Raw genomic sequence first — 24,861 nt, 5'->3', positions numbered from 1 at the left:
TGAGAACTAGTGTGCACCAGACCTCTTGCATCTAGTAAAAAATGCTGGAGCTTTGACCAAGATTCGTGGGTGAGGTCAACAGATCAGATGGAGGAGTATATTTCTTGTCTTTTGACATGTTTTATGTATCCTTGTAGTGGCCTGGAGGGTCAGAATTTCTCAATCAACATGCTGCATGAGAAAGTGAAAGGCTTTCTATTAGAAAACAGAATTCAGACCTTTTACCAACAGGAATTGGAAACAATTGATACTCTGGTGTCACTAGCTGATGTGCATCTGCCCAGCTGCAGCTGTCAGGAGGTGAGTGAATGGAACTATTTCAAGTTTTTAGTAGGGGGAACTAATATGAGGGGTTTTGAGCGTAAACAACCACATAAGAGACTGATGCCTTCAGAGGATTCAAATACTACAAGTGCTTTAGCTTTATGCATTAATGATTTACAGAGCTTGAGGAAACCTTGTCACTTGAGAGATATCAAACTGGACTGAAAAAAACTATAGGAGAAAATTCTCTTGTTAAGGGTAATCTTGTATTAAGGCCAAGTGACCTTACAGTCTGAAACAGGCACTAACTTTCCTAGATCCATAAATAGTGGCAGTATCAGAAAAGATCCCTTTAAGGTGCTTGAGCTGTTTGGGACAGATGTTTGAGATCCTGAATTTGATCAGGACAAGGGACCACAAAGTCTTTGTTTTGATTTTCATTTGAAGCTTAAACCTCCTTTTGAAAGCTACATCTCTATTAATATATTTCTTGAGTGGATGAGCAGTGCTCCTTGGTATGTGTTTCTCTTGTTGAAAATCCCTAGTTGTGAAAGGCCATGATTGGAAGGATCAAAAGGTGGGATTTCATTGAAATCAGTTCACATGCATTTCTGTGTAACTAAACTGTTTAAGAAAATTTCCAGTGAGATAGTATGCTCCTGATCAACTGCAGAATGGGAAATAGAACAAAAACCATTTTGTAAAATGGCTTTATATTACTCTGTGTTATTTGGATAAATTACAAACCAGATTCTTGACTGGTGTGAAGTGGTAAATTTCTGCAAAAGTAAGATGGGTAAGGCTTTTACCATGTGACCAATGGCAACTGAAATATACACTAATCTTGTGACTCATTTGTTTACTTTTTGGTTTTCTGTTGAGAAATAAATCCATGGCAGTCATATTCACTGCCTGATTCAGATATGCACTGTAAAGTTAAATGCTATGTTGTTTTAATATCTGATGTTTAAATCTAAAAAAAAAACACCAACAAAAAACAAAACCCAAAACAAAAAACCCACAAAAACCAGTCCCCTTGTAGATGAGGTCATATAATAATGTAGCTCTGTTCTTGTCGGCTCCATTGAACTGCTGCTGATAGCTGCTTCTTGATAGCTGTTTCTTTTAGTTTTGTTAAAAGCATTTTTGTTGTTTGCCTTAAAGCAAGCATAGATATAACCAATAACAGGAGCTACTCTCATTTTTGACAGAGAAGTTTGATGCTAGAATATCCAACATAGGACAGGGTATTTTTTCTAAACTAGCTGGAACAGTATTAAAAGTTCCCAAACACTTTACATTAAAGGAAGTAGTGGCCATTGTGACTAATATGGGAAACTTCCATCTTTGAAGTTTTGACATTTATAGAAAGATCATGATAAATAACTTGCAAAGACATTTAAAGTAGGGACTGGTACAGAACAAACTTTGAAAGGCATGAAAGAAAACCCAACCAAAAAAACCAAACCAACAAAAACAACGTAGCATCAGTGTTGTTAGCAGTCATGAGGAGCTATCGTAATAATTAATAGTTACTCCTGACCCTGATGCAAGGATGTGAGTATATGGCCCAGGAATTTGGGCACACAGATACTTATTTAGAAGTTGCAGTTCTCCCTGCTGCCCTTTGGTATTAATTCCTTGCAAAGAGGCTTATATATTTTTGCATAAGAAAGAACCTGCGGATGTCAAGTGACCGGAATGCCTTAAGAGGAGTGCCAAGTAATGCTCTGGAAATGCATTTTGTTGTTCCTCTGCCCTGTCTCTTGAAGGTGTCGCTTCTCATAATTGGCAAAGGGTCAAGTACCCAGTTTGATCCACAAAAATCAGTGTAACAGATCTGGTCTCTGTCCCTCTTCCTTTCTTTTCCCCTCTGTAGTCTTCCGTGTCGCATTGCCCTCAAACCAAAAGGATAAAGGGTGCTGCTAAAGTGGAATGGTGTTATTTCATGCCTATTTGGCAAGACAGGAGCTAGATGAGTAGACCGAACGAATTAGGCCACAGCACAATATACACATTTGATCACTTCTTGCACTTTTCCTGGATGTGGAAGGATGAATTATTTGGATGTATAACTATTTCTTTTTTTACCCTGATTCCAATGTTCTAGAGCACAGTTGCTGTTAAACTCTTTGCTTGCCTCTCTTCCTTTCCCTGTGATCCTAGGAGATGTGGTGCACCCCCTTCATCTCTTTCCCAAGTTATAAAATACTTGCACAGTATTCATCATAGTGGGAGGGTATCTCCCCATGGGATATTTTCTCCAGGGAGGTGGTGAGCTGCTATGGACTCACTGGCAGTGGAGCAGAGCAGGGGGTGAAGATGGAAGTAGCTGGGAAAGCTTGAGGTAGGCAGCATCTGTCTGTTCCTTTGCAGCATTACTGTACCTGAGCCTGTCCACATCCCATACGTGTCCTACCCATACCTAGTTCCAGTCCTAATGACTCCCCAGCAGTGCAGTCTTCTGGTTCTGCAGAATAAATTTCTCTCTAGCAGATGGACCTGGTAGAACTCAAATCATGTCCTCTGCTCAGACATGTGGTAGGGAACGTTTAAATTTAATAGTCTACAGAAGATGGATGAGAGAATTGGAGAGCTTGGGTGAGAGAATTGGAAGGGTTGGTGTTTTAAAAATTAATTCAAAAATAACAAAACTGTTATGATTTGTAAAACCACTGGAACTTTATTTCACATAACTGTTGCCCTCTCTATCCTTAAGCTGTAGCCTTTTCCTTACCCCTTAAACAAATTACTTTTGAGACTGGAGGGATGGGTACAAGGAAGACTGCAAGCAGAAAACCTAAAAAGTCATCTTGTGCTCATAGAACCTAAAGAGTGTACTTGCTGGACTTAGGCAATTATATTTGGCAAACAGACAAGCCTTTGGTTCCTTTTTTTTTTTTTTTTTTTTAAAGAAAACTACATGTGAACTTGATCCGTCCAGTTTCTCAGCTGGATTAAATATGACTTGCAATCAGCCAATTTTGATTAACCATTTTTATGTACTTCCTCCATGCATAAGGTATAGTGTGTGCTATTTTACTATTACCATTCCAGTTTGTTTATGTCACTAGCTTGGACACATAATTTGGGTTGTGCTTTCCAGACTCTGCTGTTAGTACTTCTCTTGATTTGAATATTATCTCAAGGTCAGCAATGACAAATAGTTAAAGCAGGGAGTTTTACAGCATCGTTCATACTTACTGTATATACCCTGCACATTGTTCTGTAGGTATAACGTAATGCATTATACTTTCTTGATGCTATGTGCTTGACTTCCTGCCTCTTGAGGAAGCTTCACTGCTACTTTAAATATGTATATTGCAAGGCTTATTATAGGACTGACATGTCCAGAGTCACTATTACTAAAATTGTCACCTGTCTAAGCCAAGGATTAAACATTGCATGAGAAATTGCAAAGGGCAATTTTATAAGTAGAATCACGTGTGTGGTTATACCAGGAAACTTTAACACCATCAGGGTGTGTTGTGATTTATAATGAGCCAGAGGTTACATACTTTCAGTGTTTTGAACAGACTAATTCCTGTACCACTTCATTCTTTGACCTATTATTGATTGTACAGAGAGTTTGTCTTGCTTTAAAGATCTGAGAATAACTGGTTGCATAGCACCAGCCCACTAAGCTGTGTGAGACCCATCAGGTGGAATATATTGATCAAAACACCGACTTCATTCTGGAGACATGGATTCTTCTGTTGGCTTTGCTGCAGAGTCCTTGGCTGGTCTTGTGAGTGAGGGCAGTGATGATCAAATTGTCATTTAATAGCTGCTTCTCTCTGGGTGGGGCAGGGGGGAATGTGTTTTGCAAAAGCAACAAATAGTTTTTGGATGCTCCTGTGTTTGGATGTACAGCTTCATTTATTTGAAAAGGACCTGGTGTGGGGGGGAGTGCTGCTGTCAGCACTCCAGGGAACCTGGAATTGTACGCCCTGAAACTAACACATGCCGAAGGGGGCACTTTGCAAAATGAGGTGTGAACATTGTGAGAGATAAATTCAAAATCCAAATTCAAATCTTGCTGGTGCTTTAAATCAGCAGTTAAACTACTTAATATCCACATTGCTCAGATGAAAAAGCTTTGTAAAACTAAAGTGGTGGCTAATAAGCCTGTGACTCAGGCGGGACTATGTTAACAGCTACAATACATCTTTATAACTGTTGAAATGCAAGCATTTTTTCATCTGCTCCTGAAATAAATGCAGGGACATGAAATCATGTAGGATTTCCTGGTCCTAGATTTCTTCTCTCTCTGTGTAACACCATGTAATCTCCTGTAGATTTCTGCTCAGTAGACTAAATCAGTCTTAGGTGTACATCAGCTCTGAACGGGGATCCCAGTCCAGAGGAAATGAGGGCCTGGTTTGGCATAAAAGAAAATTATAAGGTATTGGGAAAAAGTACTCGCAGGGGTGGAGAGGAGGAAGCACATTCTAGAGCACACTAGGAAAGAAACCCAAATTTTCCTGTCACTTCAGGATAACATTAAAGCCCTTGAAGAGGGCAGGAGCCCTCATTTGTTCTTCAGGAACAGTCCTTCCGCCATGGAGCCCTTTCCCTTGGACTCTGCAGCACGTGTGAGAGGGTGCTGATATGTAGCAGCTGCTTGCTTATTTTCTCGCTCCCAAGCCTGCCTCTCTGCCTTTGCTCTGTCAGTGCCTTGACTTGCATTCATAGTGATGCTGTTTCAGTATCCATCCAGGCTGAGCTCTGTGTCAGTTCACACAGTCTGTTTTTAATTATCTCTCTTTTCTGACAGGATCTCAGTGTTAAGCCAAACTGAATAATTATCATGCTTCTTTGGAGATATTTTTATCTTTTTTTTTTCTCCTCAAATGTTTGCTTTCACATTAAAAATTGATCAGAGTCTTGAGGTGGTTGCTTTCCTAGCAGTTTCTTAGAGTCTTGAGGATTTGTTACTGCATTTGAGTGAGAGGCAGAGTCTCTTCATTCTACAGCTATGAGAATGTACTTTTCCATGAGAAAATATTCACTCTTCACCTAACCCTGCCTGCTACATTGTATGTTTGTTTTTACAGTTCATCAGAAGAGGCACTATGAAGAGAAATACGATAGTGGTATTAACGCTGTGGCTGGACTGGTGTCTAGATGTACGGTCAAGTGTGTAATTAGAAGCAGTGTCTGTTGTTACCCAGACTGGTATAGCTGTGATGGACAGGGAGAAAGGCAAAGGTTTGGGCACTGAGATCCTTCAGTCTGGAACAAAAGGAGAAAACCGAACTGGGAATAATAGTCATTGTTCTATGTTAAGTATCTTGAACTATTAGGCACTTTCTTTTGAGATACTTCGCTGTTGTGGGACAGAGAAAGAGATGTGATTATGGCCTATTGAAATATTGAGGATTAGGTAGAGGAATGGGATGGAGAAACTTGTCATGGAGAAACTAACGTGCCTATTGGATCTCCAGACCATTTCCTGTTAGGCATATTAGCTTCTAGGCTCAGAAGCAGTTGGAGTTTCACTTGAGACTTGCAAATGGATTGAATGTCTGTTTTGTGAAAAGCTATTCTTCCATTGCTAATGTGGTGTCTGTTTCACGCATTCATGTGAATTCATTCTAGTGCGTGGTGGTTGCCTGTTTCACTTCCAAGGCTTCTGAGCACATCTGGTGAGCGAAGTAGGATATGTGAAGTCTGATACTTCTGTTTAGAATGGGGTGGGAGTATTTATGGTGATAGCTGAAGAAATGGCTTGGCAAATCTTGCTTTGGTTGCTCTGGTGTGGTTCCAGTTATCACATGTTGGTTTGTGGGAAGCAGTTTAGCTCTGCTCTCAAAGAAAACCACAGGGAGCACAGTGTGCTCCCAGCAGATGAGTTAAAAACAGCTAGGGAATTGAAGCAGTCTGTGTAGATAAACATGAGGTTGATGAACATAGTAGGACAGATGGAGATGGAGAAGAGTAAGTCATGCTCTTACTGTTATCTACTGATACTTTATCCTCTCCACAACAGATTCCTTATTTCCTTCCACTTCCCTAGCTGTCATTCCACTGTCTTAGCTCTGCTTTACTTCCAAACAAACCCTGCTTTTCCCTGATTTTTTTTTTTTCCCCTCCCCTTCCTTCCTTCCTTCCTTCCTACACTGTTAGACGTGTCCCAAACACAGAACTCTTTGTTCTAAATAGCCTCCTCAGTTATGGACTTCCACACGCTTTGTTCTCCTTCCACAAGAGACTAGTTTCCCACCTGCCCTCAAAACTGAAACCTTTATTTCCCTGTCTTGTATACCTGTCTTAATTTCTTGCATGCTCTTTATCCTTTCATTTCATTAGGCTGTGGAGAAGCTCTTGAGAGCATGACCAGAATGTGTGTAAAAATTTGGAAATGAAGAGGACAAGGAACAAATACTGGTTTTGCCAGTTTCTCCCTTTCCCTTGGACACTTCCTCAATTTAAAATCAGGAGATGGGAACCCAGTCCCCAGCACTTGGATTCCTCCTGAATATCACCTTAAAAAGCACTGATCTCCCCATCTTCCTACTCTTATTACCAGGAAAACTCTAAATATGAGCAAAGCTTCATTAGCTGAATGGTCAAATGCTCTGTGAGCATCACAAGCCTTTTGCGAAAGAGATTCCTCAGTATGTGCCCTTAAGAGATTCTGATTCCTTTAGAGTAGCACAAGTTTCTGGTGTGTGTTTTTTAAAGCTCAGGGACGTTGGTTAGTTCATACATAAGAGATATGATTTGTGAATTACTAAATGAAGAAAAATGTGTAACAAAATCACCTAAAGTCCTCTTGCTGTTGAAAGCATCTGAAACTTTACCTGGTAACTTTAGTTGAGCTGACATTTCTCACTGTCTGCTTCATTCCTTTCTTTCCATCCAGGTGAAGTCAGAAAGTAACTCCAGTTCCAAAAGGATTCACAGTGCTTTTGAGGAAGCAATAAGGATGCTACAAGAAAAAGGGGTGGTCTTCCAGAAACCTAGGAGCTCCAAGGACTTATACTATGTAAGGAATTGAGCTGTGGTTGCAAATGAGTTCAGGGGTATGACTTTCATAGTTAGTAGCAATGTTTCAGAAATATTTCAGAAAGAAAAGGTGGACATCCAAGTGCTGTCTATTTATTCAAAGATCTTACCTGCAGCTTACTTTACTGTGCTTCTACTTCTGTATCACACACTGAGTTTTGTAGCTCGGCACCAGTCTGAAGCATTGCTGCTGTTCCAGGTGCAGTCTGTGTTAACTGGGTTGCCGAACTGTACCCTGACACAGCTGAGCAGACTGAAGCCTGGGATAGTTCTCTTTATCAAAATGGGTTGAAACTTGGTGTTCTATCAACTTGGTCACCTTCCTTTAGGTTAAATTCTGTTATATTGTGTTCTTCACCTAACTTATGGGTGCTGCTTAGGAAGATTCAATGTTCATTATTAGTCTCAGAGGCAGTATATAATGCAGCCTGTAGTTATGACAGTCTTGGTTTAGAATACTTCATGACCTTGGATTGTTTTTCAGCCATGCCATCTACTGTGAAATAGACTGCTATAAATTGCGTGTTTCTTCTGTTTTCTCCAGGTGACTGACTATGATAAGGAGCTGCTTAAAGTGACCCTTGATGTGATTAAAGAAGACTGTCGAAAACCCAGGCGTAAGTAGCAGTGTGATCAGGGCTCTGATGAGCTAGTGCTGATATACTGATGACAATATCTTCTCCTGCTGCTGGATTAGATCTGCTTCTTGTACTTACCCTTGAACTTGGAGCTAGATTGCTGGTGTAGCTAATCAGTATAGCTAAAAGCAGGAGTGCAAGAGCAGCTTCCTGTGAGCATGGAGAAAGAGCAGGCATGCCCAGCAGGAAGCAAAGCGCTCATATCTGAAATAAGCAACTATTATCTTAGATCTGTATCTTTTAAGAATACTTAGATTTTGGGAGGAACCAAACGTAATGAAGTTAGGTCAGCACCTAGCAGTTGTTGCTTTGCATTCTGAATAAGTAGTCAATCTTGCTAGTTAGTTTCTAGAGGGCAGTTGAAACAAAAGTGACCATACAGAAAGGTGAAATCCCTGCCTTCACTAAGTTAACAATAAAACTTAAGCCAGTAGGATAGTCTCTGTAGATCTTAAGCTCAGGTAGAGCTCAGATGGTTATTCTTTGCAGGTAGGGATTTCAGTCTAACAAAACCCACTTATTTTCAGATAATGTACCTCGTGTAACTTCTGAGTTATCCCTGTCCCTCAAGCCTATTGTATCTTACTGTCATAGTGATAGCTTGTGCTTGACTTGAATGTCTGCTAATTACACAGGTATATTACTACAGAGTTCCTTTGAATTCATTGGGCAGAATATGTCAGCAGGGATCACTTGCTGCTGGAGTGCAGCTGTTTTGTGGGGTAGAATGCACTTTAATACAGAATAAATGACTGACTAGGACATAAAGCATATAAACTTAAATTGCTAATATCCTTATACTATTGTAACTATAATAGTGCTTTGTAGGACCTGGTACATGATGGTTATCCTGCAGTGAAAAAGGCTAAGTGAAGTACTATTATTTTTGAGTTTTCAACTTGCTACCTTGAGCAGTGGTACAATTATAGACAGGGTTTGTAGGTGGTAGTAAAAGTCCTGTATCTTTGGAGGATGGAGGGATTAGACTTTACTGGGTATGCAGGTGAAGATGTGCTCATTTGCCTGAGGCTGTTTCAGTGCAACAGTTACCATATCACATTGTTTTGTTGTCTTTTATCCAATTAACAAATACAAACATCTTTTCTACCAGAGTGAGATCATCCCCCTGCCCATTTAATACATCGACTAATTCTCCTGGGAACCTGTTCTTTGGTGGTTGGGTTTTTTTTACAATTGTGCCACTATAAAGGCCAGAACCTGTATACAGTTGACACAGAGCAGTGAGCAACTGCCTGTGTTTAACTGGTGTTTAACTCCCCTTTTGTGCATTATCACAGTGGTGAAGTACTCTCAGTGCTCCATGAGACACTGGGAGATTCTTTCTCCCAGTCAGGAGGAGTCAACAGCAGAGAGAAACTTGTAGATCAGTCACAGAGAAGACTTTGAAGAGTTCTGAGTCCTCAAAGCCATGTTTTCCATACTGGGCAAGTTAGAAGTAGCAACTGCTTTTACATAGCCTCTTGTTCTCCTTGAAGCTTTCCACTTACTTAATTTCCTGTTGTAAAGAGGACAATTTCCAGGTCAGTGTCTCTTTGCTAGTTTTCAGAAGGACCGTTTCAATGTCCTGGTCACTGGTAATAGAAGATTTTGGGGAAGGAAAGCCAAGAAGCTTCAATCAAACCCAACAGGTTACTGCAGATATTTAATTGTCGCGGACTGATGCCAGAGTGCAGAGCTCAACGTAACTGTCGGCCCCCCTCTGCTGGCGGGACGGCAGTCCTAGCCACCCGCTGCGCTGTTGACTATTGAGCAGGCTGGTAGAAAATGGGAACGTGGTAACACCTCAAGGGCTTCTTGCTTGTTTGTTGCAAGAAATTCCTACCCATTTTCCTTCAAGAGTATTATTAATCTTCTGTGACAGGAAGGCTGATTTATGATAAATCAAACTCTTCTCTCCAATGACTGACTTCTCTGCCAGTTTTCAAGGCAATGCCTCACCCCATTGCTTTAGTTGTAACACGTTCTCAGGCCCAACCCAGCTGCATTGTACAAATAAAAAAATTCTCAGCAGGTCTAGTCAGAGCTCCACAAACCCTGATACGTAATATGCCTACATGACAATTCTAGTCCTTGGCTCTAATTGTAATTCCAAACAGCCTGATCTTAAATGCCCTCATGTGAGGCCACTGTGGGTCTATCCAGAGGCTTAAGGCAGCCAGAAAGGGATGACAGCACATTTTGACTCCAGACTGAACTGCAAAATCCTAAACTTAGTCCAGATTTGTTTGTTGGGGTTTTTTTGTTTGACAGATTTGCTGTGGTTTTAGGCTTAGATAAGGCTAATAGAACAGAACCACTCGAAGCCAAATTTAATATGTCATAATGGACCCTGTGTGAGATGTCCACAGTGGGAAAATGATAGTTGTTCTACAGCTCTCATCCTCTCTGATAGTGGTAGTCAGGCAAGACAGTTAAGCGCAGCTTGGCTTACCTCAGCTGGTGGACAAAAGCTGGAACCCACTACGTCAATGAAAGAGGGACAGCATCACTTCACTGCAAGGAATATATTCCTTTCAAAGTTGGGCCATAGACTAGGACTATTTCTGGGTTGCTTAATGATTGTACACATCTGCAGCTACCCCAAAATGCCATTTTCTACTAGCATCTAGGAGGAAAGTATGGACTATACTGTTGCATAACACTTGAGCCACTAATCTAATTCATCAAGACTTAAGCTAAGTTACTGTAGAACAGGGATAGGCACTTTGACCTTTTAATGGCAAACTTATGACAAATACAAAATGCAGCTACCACTTCATAACAATCACTATGACCAGGTAGAGGCATTGTTCTGTTCTCTGCACCTATCTGTCCTAGGGTAGCAAAGGCATTTTTGGCTACCAGCCACAAAGGCTTTTTGTCATGCTGGATCATTGACTTGTAAAGAAATATCTTTGCCTCATTCGCAGCCTAATAGCAATTAGGCTGAACTGTTTATTTACCAGTATTCAGCATTGCCTCCTGTCTACCAGTGACTTTTGCAGCAGCCTCTAAGGCAGTTCTAGGGCTCAGCTGATTGTAGAGACTGGCAAAAATAAAAACAAAGGTGGCAACAACAACAACAAAATACAGGGACCTCTCTGGCCCATGGCAATTTCTCAGTACCCTTGTCAAACTTACCTTAGATCACATGAGCTGAGGGCTGAGGAGGTAGAAAGTCCTTGGTGCTGTTGTCTTATTTATGCTAATTTTCCATTGTTAGCCATGGAGGAGAAATAAGTCTTTCATGGAGTTCAGCACCTGGGGAGACTGGGAGCCAGCAGCACTGATGATTAGTGGGTTTACAGGGTCTGTTGGAGGAAATGTTGACTGGGACAGCTGAACTTCACATGATGGTTCCACCAGGCACACAGTAGCTATGAGCAGTACTGCAGCCATTAAGGAGCCTTGTCTCTGGCTTGCCCTCCAGGAAACGCGATTATTTTTACATTTCTGTTGTACATTTTTGGGGTTCATTCCTCTTAAAAGGAGATACAATTTGATACTGAAGTTCTGTGACTTTCTACTCCCGTGATTGTCTGAGTAGCCTGAAGGGTGGGGATGGGATTGCTGGGTGAATGGAAGTTGTACTGTAGCAGATTTTCCACAAGATGACAGCATTGGGCAAGCAGTTACAGGCCCTGGTCGCGGACCTTCTGCTAGACGTTTTGCCAGTTGGGTATGAGCGAAAGGATTTTCCTTTGTTTTGGTTTCTTCTGCAGTTGCAGAAAGTGGTTGTCTTGCATAGGTGGACAGTGGAGGTACCCTTAAGTTATTAACCTCCTCATCAGGTTGTACTGAATAAGCCCTGTATATTTTGAGTTTCAAAAACTCAACCTCGGTAATAGTGTTAAAGCTCTGACACTTTTCAAAAAAGTCAGTGGGAAGAATTGATAATTGAAGAACTGTAGGCACAAACTGGATCTCTTCCCTCCCAATACATGCATCTTTGCTTTAGTGCCTAGGGCATTCTTTCTCTTTGACAGCTGTGGGGTTTTTTCATGTCTAATCTGGATTATAATATTTAAAAAGAGGCAGTTAGACTGAAGTCTTTCCTCCACGCCTGGCTGCATTTTCCTTTTTTTTTTCTGCAGATGCTGAAAAAGGTTGCCATTTCCTTCATGTCCTGAGTTGTGTTCGGCAGAGCTACAACCCCTTCGGCTGAAGTGGTGATACACCGTGTCTTGGAACTACTGGAGAGTAACAGTGATGTTGTCAGCACTATGGAAGGTTATTATATGGCATTTTAAAGAGAGAAGATAAAATGCATTCATTATTATCCATTCAGGTTAAAGGAGGGAAAAAGGAGCAGTTGAGTGACCCTGAAAAGCTACTACCTGGTACGGTCTACGTGTGGGAGGGAAAAAGAGCATTCTAATTCTCCAAATACTGCTTTTTGTCCAGCTCCAGAGAAGGTGTTCAAATACTTGTTTTAATATTCTTGCTGACTTCCTCACTATTTCTAGTGAAAATTTATCAAACTGATTCTGGACATCCTAATACAGCAAGGGAGCTAGAAAAGAAAGTGGGCTCTTTCCCTTCAGTAAGATGGGACATGGCCATTTACATCCAGTGAACCCTAAAGAAAAGTCACTGCTAAAGAGTGCTTTTTACAGTAGTGGTCATGTCAAGACTCATTCTTCTGGATTAAAAGACTGATCTTGTGATCTTTTCATATGGTAATAGCTGTGGATCTTTCTTTTTGTGTATACTTTATAATAGCTAGAAAAAGGACACGCAAGCAAACAATCAAAAGGTTTTCCTGTCTTTCCTAGCAGTGTTGGTGTACCCATGTCTGTAAATATGTATTCCTGGATTTGCATAGATTTTCCACTACTAATGCAGTCCTCAACTTTCTCTGGAAAGTAATGTTCAGGAACGGGGTGCTGCATCCCTTCCCCATCCTGCAACCTTGCCCACTGCTTGTCAAGCATGTCTGGATTCCCTTGGCTACCATGTGCACTACTGATGCATGTTGTTGTGGATTCTGTTTAGACCAGAATTCTCAAAATCAGCCACCATTTTGCTGTTTATTTTTAAATTGCTTCCTATATCACAAATGGTAAACCATAGATCAGATGCTTTGGAAAAGAAAATACAAAAGACAGCAAAACCCATTGTAATCTCCATGGTCCCTGTTGCCTTTTGTGTTACTTCTTGTTCCTTGTTACTTCTGCAGAAAAATACTATTCATATCTGTCTTGCAGGGGAACACAAGACACTGATGAAATAACATTGGCCTAAAAGTTACCATGCAAGACGTTTGATCTGAAATAATCACAACTCTGCTACGTGCCATAGTTCAAAGCCCAGAGCTGTTCAGTATTTATCCTTAGAGAGGGCTTGCTGCTGTAGGGGCTTGTCTGCTTAATTAATGGTGTGGAGGAGAGACCTTTAACTTGAAAAGAGTAGAAAGGATTGAATGTGTCCTTCTTTCTTTCTCTCTACCTTCCCTGTTACAGTTGAAATAGCAGACTACCAAGGAGATGTAGTGGTAAAGCCCTATAAGGATTGACATAGCAGGGAAAAATAAACCATATGCATGAGGAAAGCCAGTGAGTAGCCCCATGTGTGCCAGGTCTCTGGTTTGTTGATATATTATATGCCTCATTCCAAGCCCTGGCTGCAGTGAGATATAGGCTAAGAGAAAGGCATGACAAAATATTTGGCATTTGAATTCAGAGGCCTGTGGAAAACTCTGGCCTTAAAGAGATCATTTTCCATTATGGACGAATGTACTATATATGAATCATTCTTTTGCTGTAAATTCCCTCTTGCTGCAGGGCTCAGTAGTTGATTTCCCTGCAGGCTGCCCTACTCCTAGTGTTGCTGCTCTGTTTTCAGTGGGTGCCTTCTAGTCAGATCTTAATATGGACCTGAACAGGTGCTGAAAGGATGTACCTGTGCAGAAGGAAATAAAAAAGGATTAAGAAAGAATTGTAGGGTTGTTTTGGTTGTTTTTGTTTTTTTGAGGGGTGGGGGTGTCCTCTTTCCTCCATGAATGCCTTTGGAAATCAGGGAAAGAAGTCCAGATTCTGACTGAAGTGGTATTGAGGAGAATTGCAACTTTAATTTATACCTACAAAAAGGTCTGGTTTGCCACAGGGGAAATTTGCTTTTCAGATTTTTCAGAGTGCTGGCACAGGCTGCCCAGAGAGGTTGTGGAGTCTCCTTCTCTGGAGATACTCAAAACCCACCTGGACACGACTCAGTACAGCCTGCTGTAGCTGAACCTGCTTTAGCAGGGGGTTGGACTAGATGATCTCCAGAGGTCTCTTCCAACCCCGACCATGTTGTGCTGTGATTCCTGCTCTGATTACTAACCAGTTTGAAGTGATGCTTAAAAACAAGGCTATCTATGGAAGAAGTAGTTTGGAATATTGGTTGCTGAATTCATACTCACTTCAGGAGTTAACCTTATGTTTTGATTATGGACAAGTCACCTACTTGGCATGAGTTTGAGGATATTTTAAAGGAAATTATGTGGTGTCTTGGACCATATGGAAGAGCACGACATCTAATTTAAGAGACTGGTTCAGCCCTTTTCTTGAAATGTTCTGCATTAGCAGAAGCTGACTTTGCTGAGAAAGGGTTAAAAGAACACCACTAGCCCAGTAGAAAAGGTGATCTCTTGTAGGTTAGAAGACAGACCCTGTTCTTCTGAGGGTGTCAGCCAAATGTGTGGGCTGGATGACTTTTGGGAGGAGCTCTGCTCAGCTAAATGTTGGAGAAAAAGATAGTCTGGGGATAATGTTGCTCTTCAGGGTCTCGTTAAAATAAATTCATACAGGATTACAATATCTTTAAAATAAATCCAAAACAGGATTACCTCTTTCTCCTTTGAAGCTTGTGTAGTCATAAATTCTAATGGGTTCTGTTGCCTCCAACTTTGATGCTGCACTTCCCGTGTTTTAGATATGTTCCTGTGTGTAAAGCCTGCTTAAAACCCCTGCCCACCTATTTTCTATGCTCGGAGGTTGATGCAGACACAAAATGTCTACCCTCTCTGTCCTGCCCCTGTTGCAGTTTAAAAGCACTGATAGCTGTGAAACCTCAGAGGGGATACTTTCTCACTCTGTAACTACATGTAAGGAGGTTGTAGCGAGATGGGTGTTGGTCTCTTCGCCCAAGTTATAAGTGATCGGATAAAAGGAAATGGATTCAAGTTGTGCCAAGGGAGGTTTAAATTGGGTATTAGGAAAAATTTATTCACTGAAAGGGTTGTCAAGGATTGGAACAGGCTGCCCGGGGAAGTGGTTGAGTCGCTATCCTAGAGGTATTAAAAGACATGTAGATTCGGTGCTTAGGCATGTGGTTTAGTGGTGGAGTTGGCAGTGTTAGGTTAATGGTGGGACTTGATGATCTTAAGGGTCTTTTCCAACCTAAATGTTGGAAAAATTCCATGAGGTGAAACTTGTCTTAGGAGAGACAGATAACTCTGGAAAGAACCTAAAGTTGGTCATTAATGGCAATGCTGAACTCTTGTGATGGAGGGTGTGTTCTGTTGGAGATTGCTCCCCAAGAACAAGCAAACGTTTTTTTTCTCACTTGAGTTAACTCAGGGACGTAATATGAATGAACACAAGAGTGCCTACAGTTTTTACAAGAGTGAAAGGTTAAGGTAATATTAATTGAGGAGCCTAGATTTAAGTTACACACATTCTAATTAACGGTACAGAATAGTTGTGTCTTAAGCTTACATGCTTTATTTTTTCCGCGGTAGCCCATCCAACACAGACTAACACTTACTCTGGTTGAGTGCATTCCCTCTCTCGTACCTACAGGGAATACCATATGCATATTCCCTGCACAGAAGTACCCCAGCTAGCTGTGGGAGCACAGAGCTCACTGTAGGTTGATTTACTCACTTACTCAGTATCTCTACAGTATGCTTCTGTGACAGCAGTCTAGACATACCCATATTGGTATAAGTCACCTTTATTTAAGTCTTAACTACACACACTAGGGCTTTTACTGCTAATAAACTGTCTCTCTGTTTAAAGATCATATCCTTAACCAAGAGAGTCATATCATGCACACTGTTAAAATTCTTAGACCACACCTACGAAATATTGTGCGGAGCATTCAGTGAAAGTGCGCTTTCTTGTTTTGTTTAATTTGAAAACTCGTTAGGCAACACAATTATTACTGCTTTATTAAAGGACTTTGAAGGTGGCACTTTAATGTAAAGCTGACAAGTGAGAATTCATGTTGTAGGCCTGCCTCATGGCCAGTTCTGGTTTCCATAGAAACAGTTATGGCAGTGAAAGGCAGGTAAGTAAAATGGAGTTTGTAAAAGCAGTCAGTGTTTTTATGTTACCTTAAAAAGGTATGTTTCCATAGAAATGCAGCACCTGAGAACAAAAATTGCCAAAGAATCTTAATATTGTATTCTAGCAAAATGTAAGGTGATTGCTTTTCTGGTGAGGAAACAAAGGAACTCTACCATTTGCTTAGGTGAGGGAGGAGATGAGGTTGATTTATGCTTCTGTTTCCCTCTTCTGTAAATTGGGGGTAATACAGCTCCCTGTGCAGGGTATAAGCCTCAATTTTTCTTAATGTTGGTCATTAAAAGCTCTTTAGATCTGCTGATTTGAGCTGTTGGAAAAGAACTCCGTGGCTGTGTGGGAGAGGGTGAATGGGCAGATGCTGGAGTGGGACTTTGTTCTAATCCAAACCCCACTTCTGCCAATAGCTTTAGCTTTCTGTGCCTCTCTTTCCATGCATATTGCTTTGCCTGTCTTGTCTTTTTGCTCCCCAGGTCCTATAAAGCAGTGACGGTCTCCCTGTTTTTATTTGTATCGAATATTTTTCCTGGAATCTTGTTCCCTCTTATGACTTCTTAGATGGCTTCTTAAAAATAGAAATCCAGATAAATGAATTCTGAGTGTTCTTGTTCTCAGATCTTTGGCTTGTAAATTGGTGCCCAAGAGAGTATGTATTTTACATAAGCTACCTTGGAAATTAAGCTTTTGTTTCCAAGTAATAAATGAGAAATGTAAAGATTGGCTACATGACTGAAAGCTGTTAATTTTGTGGATCTGTGCATACTTGTGTATTCCAGCGATGAATGTCATAAATAGGAGTTGCTAATTTATTATTCAGAATGAAAATTCATCAGTGAGTAGCCAGTGAGGCATGGAGCCACATGGAGAATTACGAGGAAAAAGTACTGAAAATCTGCTTGTCAAAGAAATGCAGTTTGGCTTACTTTGGGAGTAAACCGATCCTGTGGGGAAAAGACGTGCCTAGCAAAGATTTGTATCTTTTTACTTACCTCTGAATGGGAAGGGAGCAAGTTTAGATCCCATGGGCAACCTGAATTTTGAAACTTCCTATCAGTGTGGCACTACTTTCTTTATTGTAACCTTTCAGTGTAGCCCCCAGCCCTCCTGCCCCAATGCTACAGGCTAGCAAACAAACAAAAGTTCAGCCTCAAAGCTAAAAAAATAGTTATAATAATTGGTTACTATCCTCCAGGTGCCCCAGCATTACAGAACCATTTTTGTGGATGTTTTGCTGGCAGCAGGGAAATGCTGAGCCGGGCAGCTTGGGTTTCATTCCCAGCAATATGCCCTGTCAAGCACAGAGGCTTTCCCCTACTTTCTTTCATCTATTTCTGTTCTCCATTCTCTCTTTTGTCATTTCTCAAGCCCTTCGTTTCATTCACAGTGTCATGATTCATCTCTGCACCATGGATCCTGGTCAAACCTCCTTCCTCTCTACTTTGTTCCCATTTTCTTTCCTAACTCAAATACCCTGTCAGCATCTGGCAGTTGGAAGTTCCAGTATAATCCCCTTGCCTAACTGACCTGGCACTGTTCGCAGCTCGTTCTGATTCTGACAGGCTGTGCTTTGCTCCTTGTCTAGGCACCAGAAGAGGCAGGTATCATCCACCTCACTCGACCTTTCTTCCCCATGTAATTTGCAGCAGGAAAGAGTTGCAGTTTCAGGAAAACAACACTTTTTTCCCCCACCCTCCCAAAGACCCGATAGCACCCTGAAAGACTCTGGTAGTGGCTTTCTTGCAGATTTCAAAGTACAGAAGAAATATAATAAAAAAATAAAACACTTCTGTCTTGCCCAAACCTGAGGAAGCACAAGTCAATGCCATTGCCAGAAGCTATCCTGTCTCTTCTTGCCACTTTCATATCCTTGGAGATTTCATTGCCGACATGATCTGTGAAACTGATATGGACTTTAAGTTTGTGTGTCTTCCAGTTAGTGTGTCTCTTTTAGCCTATTTTTTCCAAGAAACTGTGATTATACTCTGTGTCTGGGCATTTTTCAACTTCTGTCCCACCACCCCAAGTGACTTTGTAATCTGTTGGCTAGCTAAGAGGGCTGAAGGGCCCTGAACTGTTATGGTCTTGCAATTTTTTAGAAAATGGATGCACTGATAGAAGAGGGAAGCCCAAATTAGTGCTTCTATTAAGGGGCAGGAAGAAACTCAGTCATACAACACTGGAGGAACCACACATGAGACAGTCCCAAGGAACCTGCTTTTGTAACTTCAGTAACTTCAGCTGCCACAAGAAGTAAGTGTTCTGCAGCACTCAACAGAAATGGACTGTTTTTCCTGAAGCTGATCATAGAGATCACCCCAAGGCAGACATTGGTGATGGGAAACTGCAAATCAAACCGTTAAAATCTGGTGAAGTTACAGCATCTACGTCAGGGTACAAAGTTGAGCAACTGATTTTTAGGGATGCCACCAGCCCATTCCCACTAATAGCTTTTAAATGTGCAATGGAGGCTATACTAATCTAGCCACAGTAATTTACAAGTTGAATCCAGCCCAGATTAACAAGATTGCCTGAGCATAACATAACCAGGAATTTTCTAGTGAAAGAAATAACCTAAAGGAATGATTTTCAGCCAGTGTTGAACCACTGAACAGTGCGGTGCCAATTAACCTGGCACAACATGTTGTACAGCTCTTGTTTCAGCTTGCTTTTTCTTATTGATTGGAAGAATGAATGCTCCTTCCCTACCAGCTAGAACTGGAGCCTTCTGCCACCTTAGCTGGCAACGAACAAGCTGTGAATCTACAAGAACGTAAAGGCCAAAATATCTGCTCATCTTGCCTGAGAACTGGATGAGTGGCTGCAGCTAAGCCACTGTTTCCTTAGAAGATTTAGGCTGAGATACCTAGTTCTTTGTTCTTTTTAATTTCCCCAAGTTAGAAGTAAAGCAGACAGACAGGAAAGATGTCCTGCCTCTGCTGTGATCAAGGTAAGATAAATCGCAAGCATGTGTCACTGTGTAACAGCCAATGTGATTAAATGAAGCTTGTGCCAAGTCTGTTGTTGACCGGGAAAGTCTATGGCTCCTCCCAGGAGTGAAGACCTTATCCAAATATTACAGTGATATTTGGAAACAGGAGGGATGAATCGGTTCCCTCAAATGTTTTCCCCAACAATAGTCATGCAAGCCCTGCAGGCCTACCTGATTCTAACATCTGCTTTTCTTGGCCGGGTGCACAGGTGGTAGGGAAACAAAAAAGGTGCTTGAAGCTGGGTTTTTCTCCTGTTGCCAAAATTTAAGTCATTCACATTGAAAGTGTAGGAATTGTCCTTGTGTTCTTGTAAAAGTAGTCTTTACTGTAATGTCCACAAAAAAAACCCAGAGCTGTAACAAGCCAGCTGGTGTTTTGAAACGACTGCCTACACTGCTGACTAATACTCTCTCATTGTTTTCTTCCCTCACCTTGTCTTCCCCCCCCATCCCCCCCAGTAAAATCTCTTGAACTTAATTCCTGGTCCAAAGTAGTTAGTCTCTCTCTTTGTCCTTCTGTGAGTACAGTGATCCAGGACAAACTTAACAGGAGCAGACTGATACAGAGAGGAGGTTTTTTTGGAACTCTGAACGCAGGAAAAGATGAGAAATACAGAGGAAGCTGAGGGAGGAGGATTTAGCACAAAATGTTTGAAATTAGTCCCATTGAAAAAGGCTAAAGAAATAATTGCCTAATGATGCTTTAGACATCTGTTTCAGAGCATGCAGCAGGTGTTGCATGTAATAAAAGCAAGGACTTGTACTATTTTATTTTCTGCAATTAGAAAGCAGGGGAGGAAATGAGGGCAGGAAAAAAATGGAGTAAGAGAACATTTACTATAAACAGTTGGACAAATTTATATGGAGCACAGTAATATTTATATGCTCTTCCTCTGCCTTTGTTATATTGTCCTTTAACAGTTCCTCTGTTCTGCAGAGTATTTTGTCCTCTCTGAAAGACCAATGCCTTGGATGCTCAAAAGTAGATGCTAAAGTAAGAGCTGGCCATCAGAATGCCTTTGAGGATCAAAATGTTCAGGACAATGTAACTGTCACTGATTCAGATGCTGTTACTAACCGATGGAAATGGTCCTGAATGAGAAGCTGCCCTTGTCTCACAGGTGGTCTCTGTGTGTGTCTCTGTCATTAGACCAGTGGCTGAGAAAGACTCCCATTAGTGAAACAGTCTTTACGGTTGCATCTGTGGTGCTGCACGGCCATAGCTTAACACATACTTGGATCCAAATAAATGCCTGGAATTATGTGGAAGGTGTATATACTGCTCCAAACTGAAAAAAACCCCAACCAACCAAGCACACCTATACCAAGCCTTGCTAGAGAAATAATAGTTCCATTTTCCACAATACATTTTCTGGTTTGGGATGATCTCATTCCTTTTTTTAAGCGATAATCATTCTACAGGGCGATTGGTCTTCCAAGTGTCTCCACTACTGCCCTACAAAGTCTAACCTGGGAATGACTGGTGGAAAAAAAATACTGTTTGTGTCTACCCATGGGATGATGTTGCTGCTGAAGAGGTCCAAAAAGCATCTCTGCTGGGAAAACCAATTTTCTTTTACAGGAATGTAACTTAAAAAAAAAAATAAATTAGAAGAAATCAATGCTTTCCACTGCTGAGTGGTGTAGAGGCTGCCTGTTACGTATTTCTCCTTACAGTGTCAAGGTCATGCTTTTGTCATCTGTGGTCTAACTGCAGTTCCATGACTAAGTTTTCATAAGATTTTATTGGTATGTGTTTATAATTCACAATCATCAGTCAGAGGTTTTCTGGTTTGGATATTGATAGATAAACTCTTCTACTTTTTCTAGGGAATGTGTAGCCAAATACAATTACTGCTTGGTTTCAGAAGGGGTTGAATAAGTAAAAATAGTGAAGAAGGAAATTCAAGTTTTTAAAGGTCTTGGTGGAAATTTTAAACCTGTTAATAAGGAGGACTTGGAGTCCATGTATGTACTTAGACTTAACATGGGAAGAAAATGTGAAGAAAGACTACTTCTTCCTAGAGTGACTTTATTTGCAACACGCCTGCATTTTCACTAATGGATTGCCAAGTTTTTTGCAGAAGATGAGGCAGAAGCTAGTCTCAAAATGTGCTATTTTGAGAACAGTGACAGTGACTAAAGTCATGGATAGCACCCAGGAAGACACCTGGGGAATCCCAGTACAAACCTGCGATCAGTTGGAAAAACTTCAGCTGCCGCAAACATAAGCCTGACATATATTACGTAAAGAGAAGTGTGCTTTGGGTTTGCTTTATTTCTTTTAACCACATCAACAGATATCTACAAAGCCTTCGTAACAATGAAAAAGTGCAAGGTATACGTGGATGAAAACCAGTCTGCAATTTGCTGCTACTACCCTAAGCAGAGCATGCAGTGCGCATACTGCAGTTCGAAATCCTTCATCCACAACTGGTAAGAGAGGACTGAAAAATAACTGTAGTTGTGAAAGGGTTAAGCGGTAAGATAGCTGCTTCAAGAAAAGGATAATCTATAATTTAAGTCAGGAGGGTGAAGCAGCTCTTTCATAATGTAAGTAAAAGCTGTTATGCTGTTGGGGAAGCATGTACGCTGCTAGCAGGGGGAATTATTATTTTGGTATTTCCATTAGACTAGATTGCACGCAGGGGCTGATAAAGCAACGCTGTCTGGTGAGGAGGCTGGGAGGGGAAGGGGCACGCTACTGTGCTGGGGGGCCGCTCTGCTAGGACTGCAGCTGGTTTCTTCAGCTCCCTTCTACCACATTAGCTGGGCCTATTTATCTCCAGAGCGCATTTCATTTGAAGAGCAGTAATCTCTCCAGAAGATGAAATGCAATTGGCTTTTAAAAAATAGGAAAAAAGGTTGTATTGTGCTTTGTGTTTCAGAGTTTGAGATTTCAGTGCCAGACAGGCTCTGCCATTCTTGTTGCTCCTGTCAAAAGACACGTATGTTGAAACCCTGAAGTGGAAGGACTGCATGGAAAGCAGCCTTTTTAAGAAGCGGAGGTTTTTGCAAGTACAGAAGCTGAGATGGGAGTGTAACAAAGGCTCTGTGTTGTGCTGTTGCACATCAGAGCCAAAAAACCCCTAAGGGGCTCATCTCTAGTACCATGTCTAGCAGATTATGCATGCAACTCTAGTTGCCAGTAATGAGTTGTGTGGCTAATCTGTCATGCACAGCACTGCAACGGCTCCCCTTCCCCCAGGGGGCTGAGCTCATGGGGTACTTTGCTTCCCCGAGGTCGCTGAGCACCCTTGTAGCCTCTTCTAGCTAGTGGGACAGGAAAACATTGTGTTCGACCTGGCTGCCCAACCAGAACATAGAGAAGCAAAAGCAAGAAAGAAAAGTCATCCTTAACAACAACTCCAGCCACAATAGACAGGGCTGTTAGACCATAGTGTGGTTAATATTCAGGAGCGTTTACTTCTCAACACGTGATACGCTGTGAATTAATTAAGAGGCATTAGAATCAGCCCTAATGGAGCACAGAAAAGCCCTGTCCCTTGTTTTATTTTCTCACTGATTTCACGATCCAAGTGTTTTCAATTTACAATTCAAATGCTTATTTACAAAAAATTTGCCAGTGTGACAAAGTCCTCCTGATATATGAAAACTTAAGTCATGTTCCAGCTCTGAGACAGTCACACGTTCTGTCATGCATCAGCTTTTGTTTAATTGGAGCAGAGCTGAGGTTGCTGGGCTGTAGCTGTATTAGATCTGTGAGACTGATGTGTTGGCTTCTTTGGTCAAAAAAAGAAAAAAAATATCTTTGCCCAAATACCCCCCTAGCTAATGAGTAGAAAAAAGCTTTTAAAATAGCTGGTTTACCTCAGCCTTTAAAAGTCTGAATTCCCCCAGGTGTTCCTCAGAATTTTATTGGAAGCATGAGTTCGTAAAGGTGAATTACTAAATCAGCTGTAATATCAATATATGTATTTAAATTGTCATTAATAGCAGTGATTCTCATGTAATGATAGGACTTCAGTAACTGAGACTTTAAGAAAAAAATATAAATACTAGGAGATTTAGGGTTAAAATCCACAGAGTTATATATTTTCCTAAAAATTTGCAGTGCCTCTGCCTGTGTGTTCCTGGCCGTAGTCAGGGCCAGGGTCTTCTGCACGTGGGGTTCGGTCATGCAACAAGCCTGCCATGCTCTTCGCTGTGTACTCAGTCTTCCTTTCATTCAGTCTCAGCAGCTGGAGCCTGGCTCTCCAGCACAAGGCTGGGAAGTGCTGTCAGCTTCATTTTCCCAGCTGCTGCTTTAGAGAGAAGCAGATTTTCCCAATCCTGCAGCATAGCAAGGGGTTTCAGTTGTTTTTCTGCCAGTCTTGCAATAGTCTGGTGTTGGACTCCCACTAGACTGGGTGTTGTCCATATTTTAAAAGAACAATCCATGCCCCTAGCAACATACATTTTTCTTATGTAGATGGACAGAAGCAGCAAACAAACCAGGAGAGGAGGAGGTGGTGGTGAGCACAAAGCTATCGAATGATGGAGAAAGAGGAGAGCCAGAGCTATACTGGGGCTGGACAGGCTTTGAAGTTGGGGCAGTGTCACAGCACTCTCCAAACTAGCCGGCTGTAACAAGGTCTTTTACCATCTCATCCAGCATACTCTTGGTACAGTCCCTCTGCTGCCTTCTCCTCAACTCATCCAGGGCACACTCTCTTCTTCTTCTCTTGCTTCTTCCTTGGCTGCTCTCTCTTCACTGGCTCTCAACCACTTAACAGAACCAGCCACAGCTGCACCTTGTCTACATCGGCCAACCCACCGCCCCTGAAGCCAGCCCACAGCTGTGTATTATCAGTGCTAATTAACCCAGCTTCATCTCTCTACAGGGCATGTTGTCTGGGGCAGTGGAGGATCAAGCTGTGTTGAAGAGAGGAAAGGTGACCAGTGGATGGGATGCTGTGGAAGTACGGGGTTGATGCCAAGGGAGCACAAACCACAAAGCACTGGTCTCAGGTTTGACTGGAAACAGCAGCTCCATCCTTACAAAAGCAGATGAGAAGATGCCAATTAGTAAAAATGTCAGGAAGGAGGGAGCAGAGTGTTTGGAGAATGATGCGTTTTGTCTCTTTCCCTCAGAACGACATGTTTTGAAAGCTGTTCTAAAACAAACCCTGAGTGTTTTCAGTGATGGAGGGGGGCCCTTTATTCTTTTTTGGTCAGGGTGATAGGAGAAGGGGATGGAGTGTGTGGTGTATATTGGTAATGGCTCACAGGGAGAGGCATCCAAAACCCAAAAGACTGGCCACGCCAGGCATAATTTTATCAATGGGTTATTTGAATATTTACATTTTCAAGGAAGAATCTTCTTTGTTTGCTCTGCACACCAGGGACTTGGCCAGTCTGTAAACATTAAAGGTTTCTAACGTAATTGCTCTGCTGCCTTGTGCCATGCATGAGCATTAGAGGTGGGAAGTCCCTCAGAGGGGGCAAGAGAACGCTTTGAAGGAGAAAAAACAAGCCTGAAAAGTGACAACAGAGGTGGGCACATCAGCTTTTCCCTGCTGTCACCGTCCCCATCACCAAAAATTGGTTTCATGTATACCTGTGCACATCCTAGGTGGGGCATGCTGGGATTTTAGCATTTTGTGTTGACTCGTTAGTTTTGGTAAACAGTGTGTAGTAGTTGAGGAGGGAGAAGGCTGACTCACAGCAT

The 24,861-nt window shown here is 41.6% G+C and overlaps 1 protein-coding gene across 1 annotated transcript in view; it reads left to right on the top strand.

Moving 5' to 3' along the window:
• The window catches only part of STN1 (STN1 subunit of CST complex), a 46,029-nt gene extending 29,099 nt beyond the window's left edge, over positions 1-16,930 (top strand). The window contains 5 exon segments of the mRNA XM_037400756.1: positions 138-300; positions 7,133-7,255; positions 7,820-7,892; positions 12,008-12,062; positions 12,064-16,930. Of these exon segments, the coding sequence (XP_037256653.1) occupies positions 138-300; positions 7,133-7,255; positions 7,820-7,892; positions 12,008-12,062; positions 12,064-12,163 (514 nt within the window). The 3' untranslated portion in view covers positions 12,164-16,930.
• Positions 16,931-24,861: the final 7,931 nt, after the last annotated feature.

Source organism: Falco rusticolus, chromosome 9, assembly GCF_015220075.1.
Source record: "Falco rusticolus isolate bFalRus1 chromosome 9, bFalRus1.pri, whole genome shotgun sequence".
In the NCBI taxonomy this organism is placed as follows: Eukaryota; Metazoa; Chordata; class Aves; order Falconiformes; family Falconidae; genus Falco; species Falco rusticolus.
Note: the sequence above shows the minus strand (reverse complement) of the source record. Positions and strands in the feature narration are given on the sequence as shown.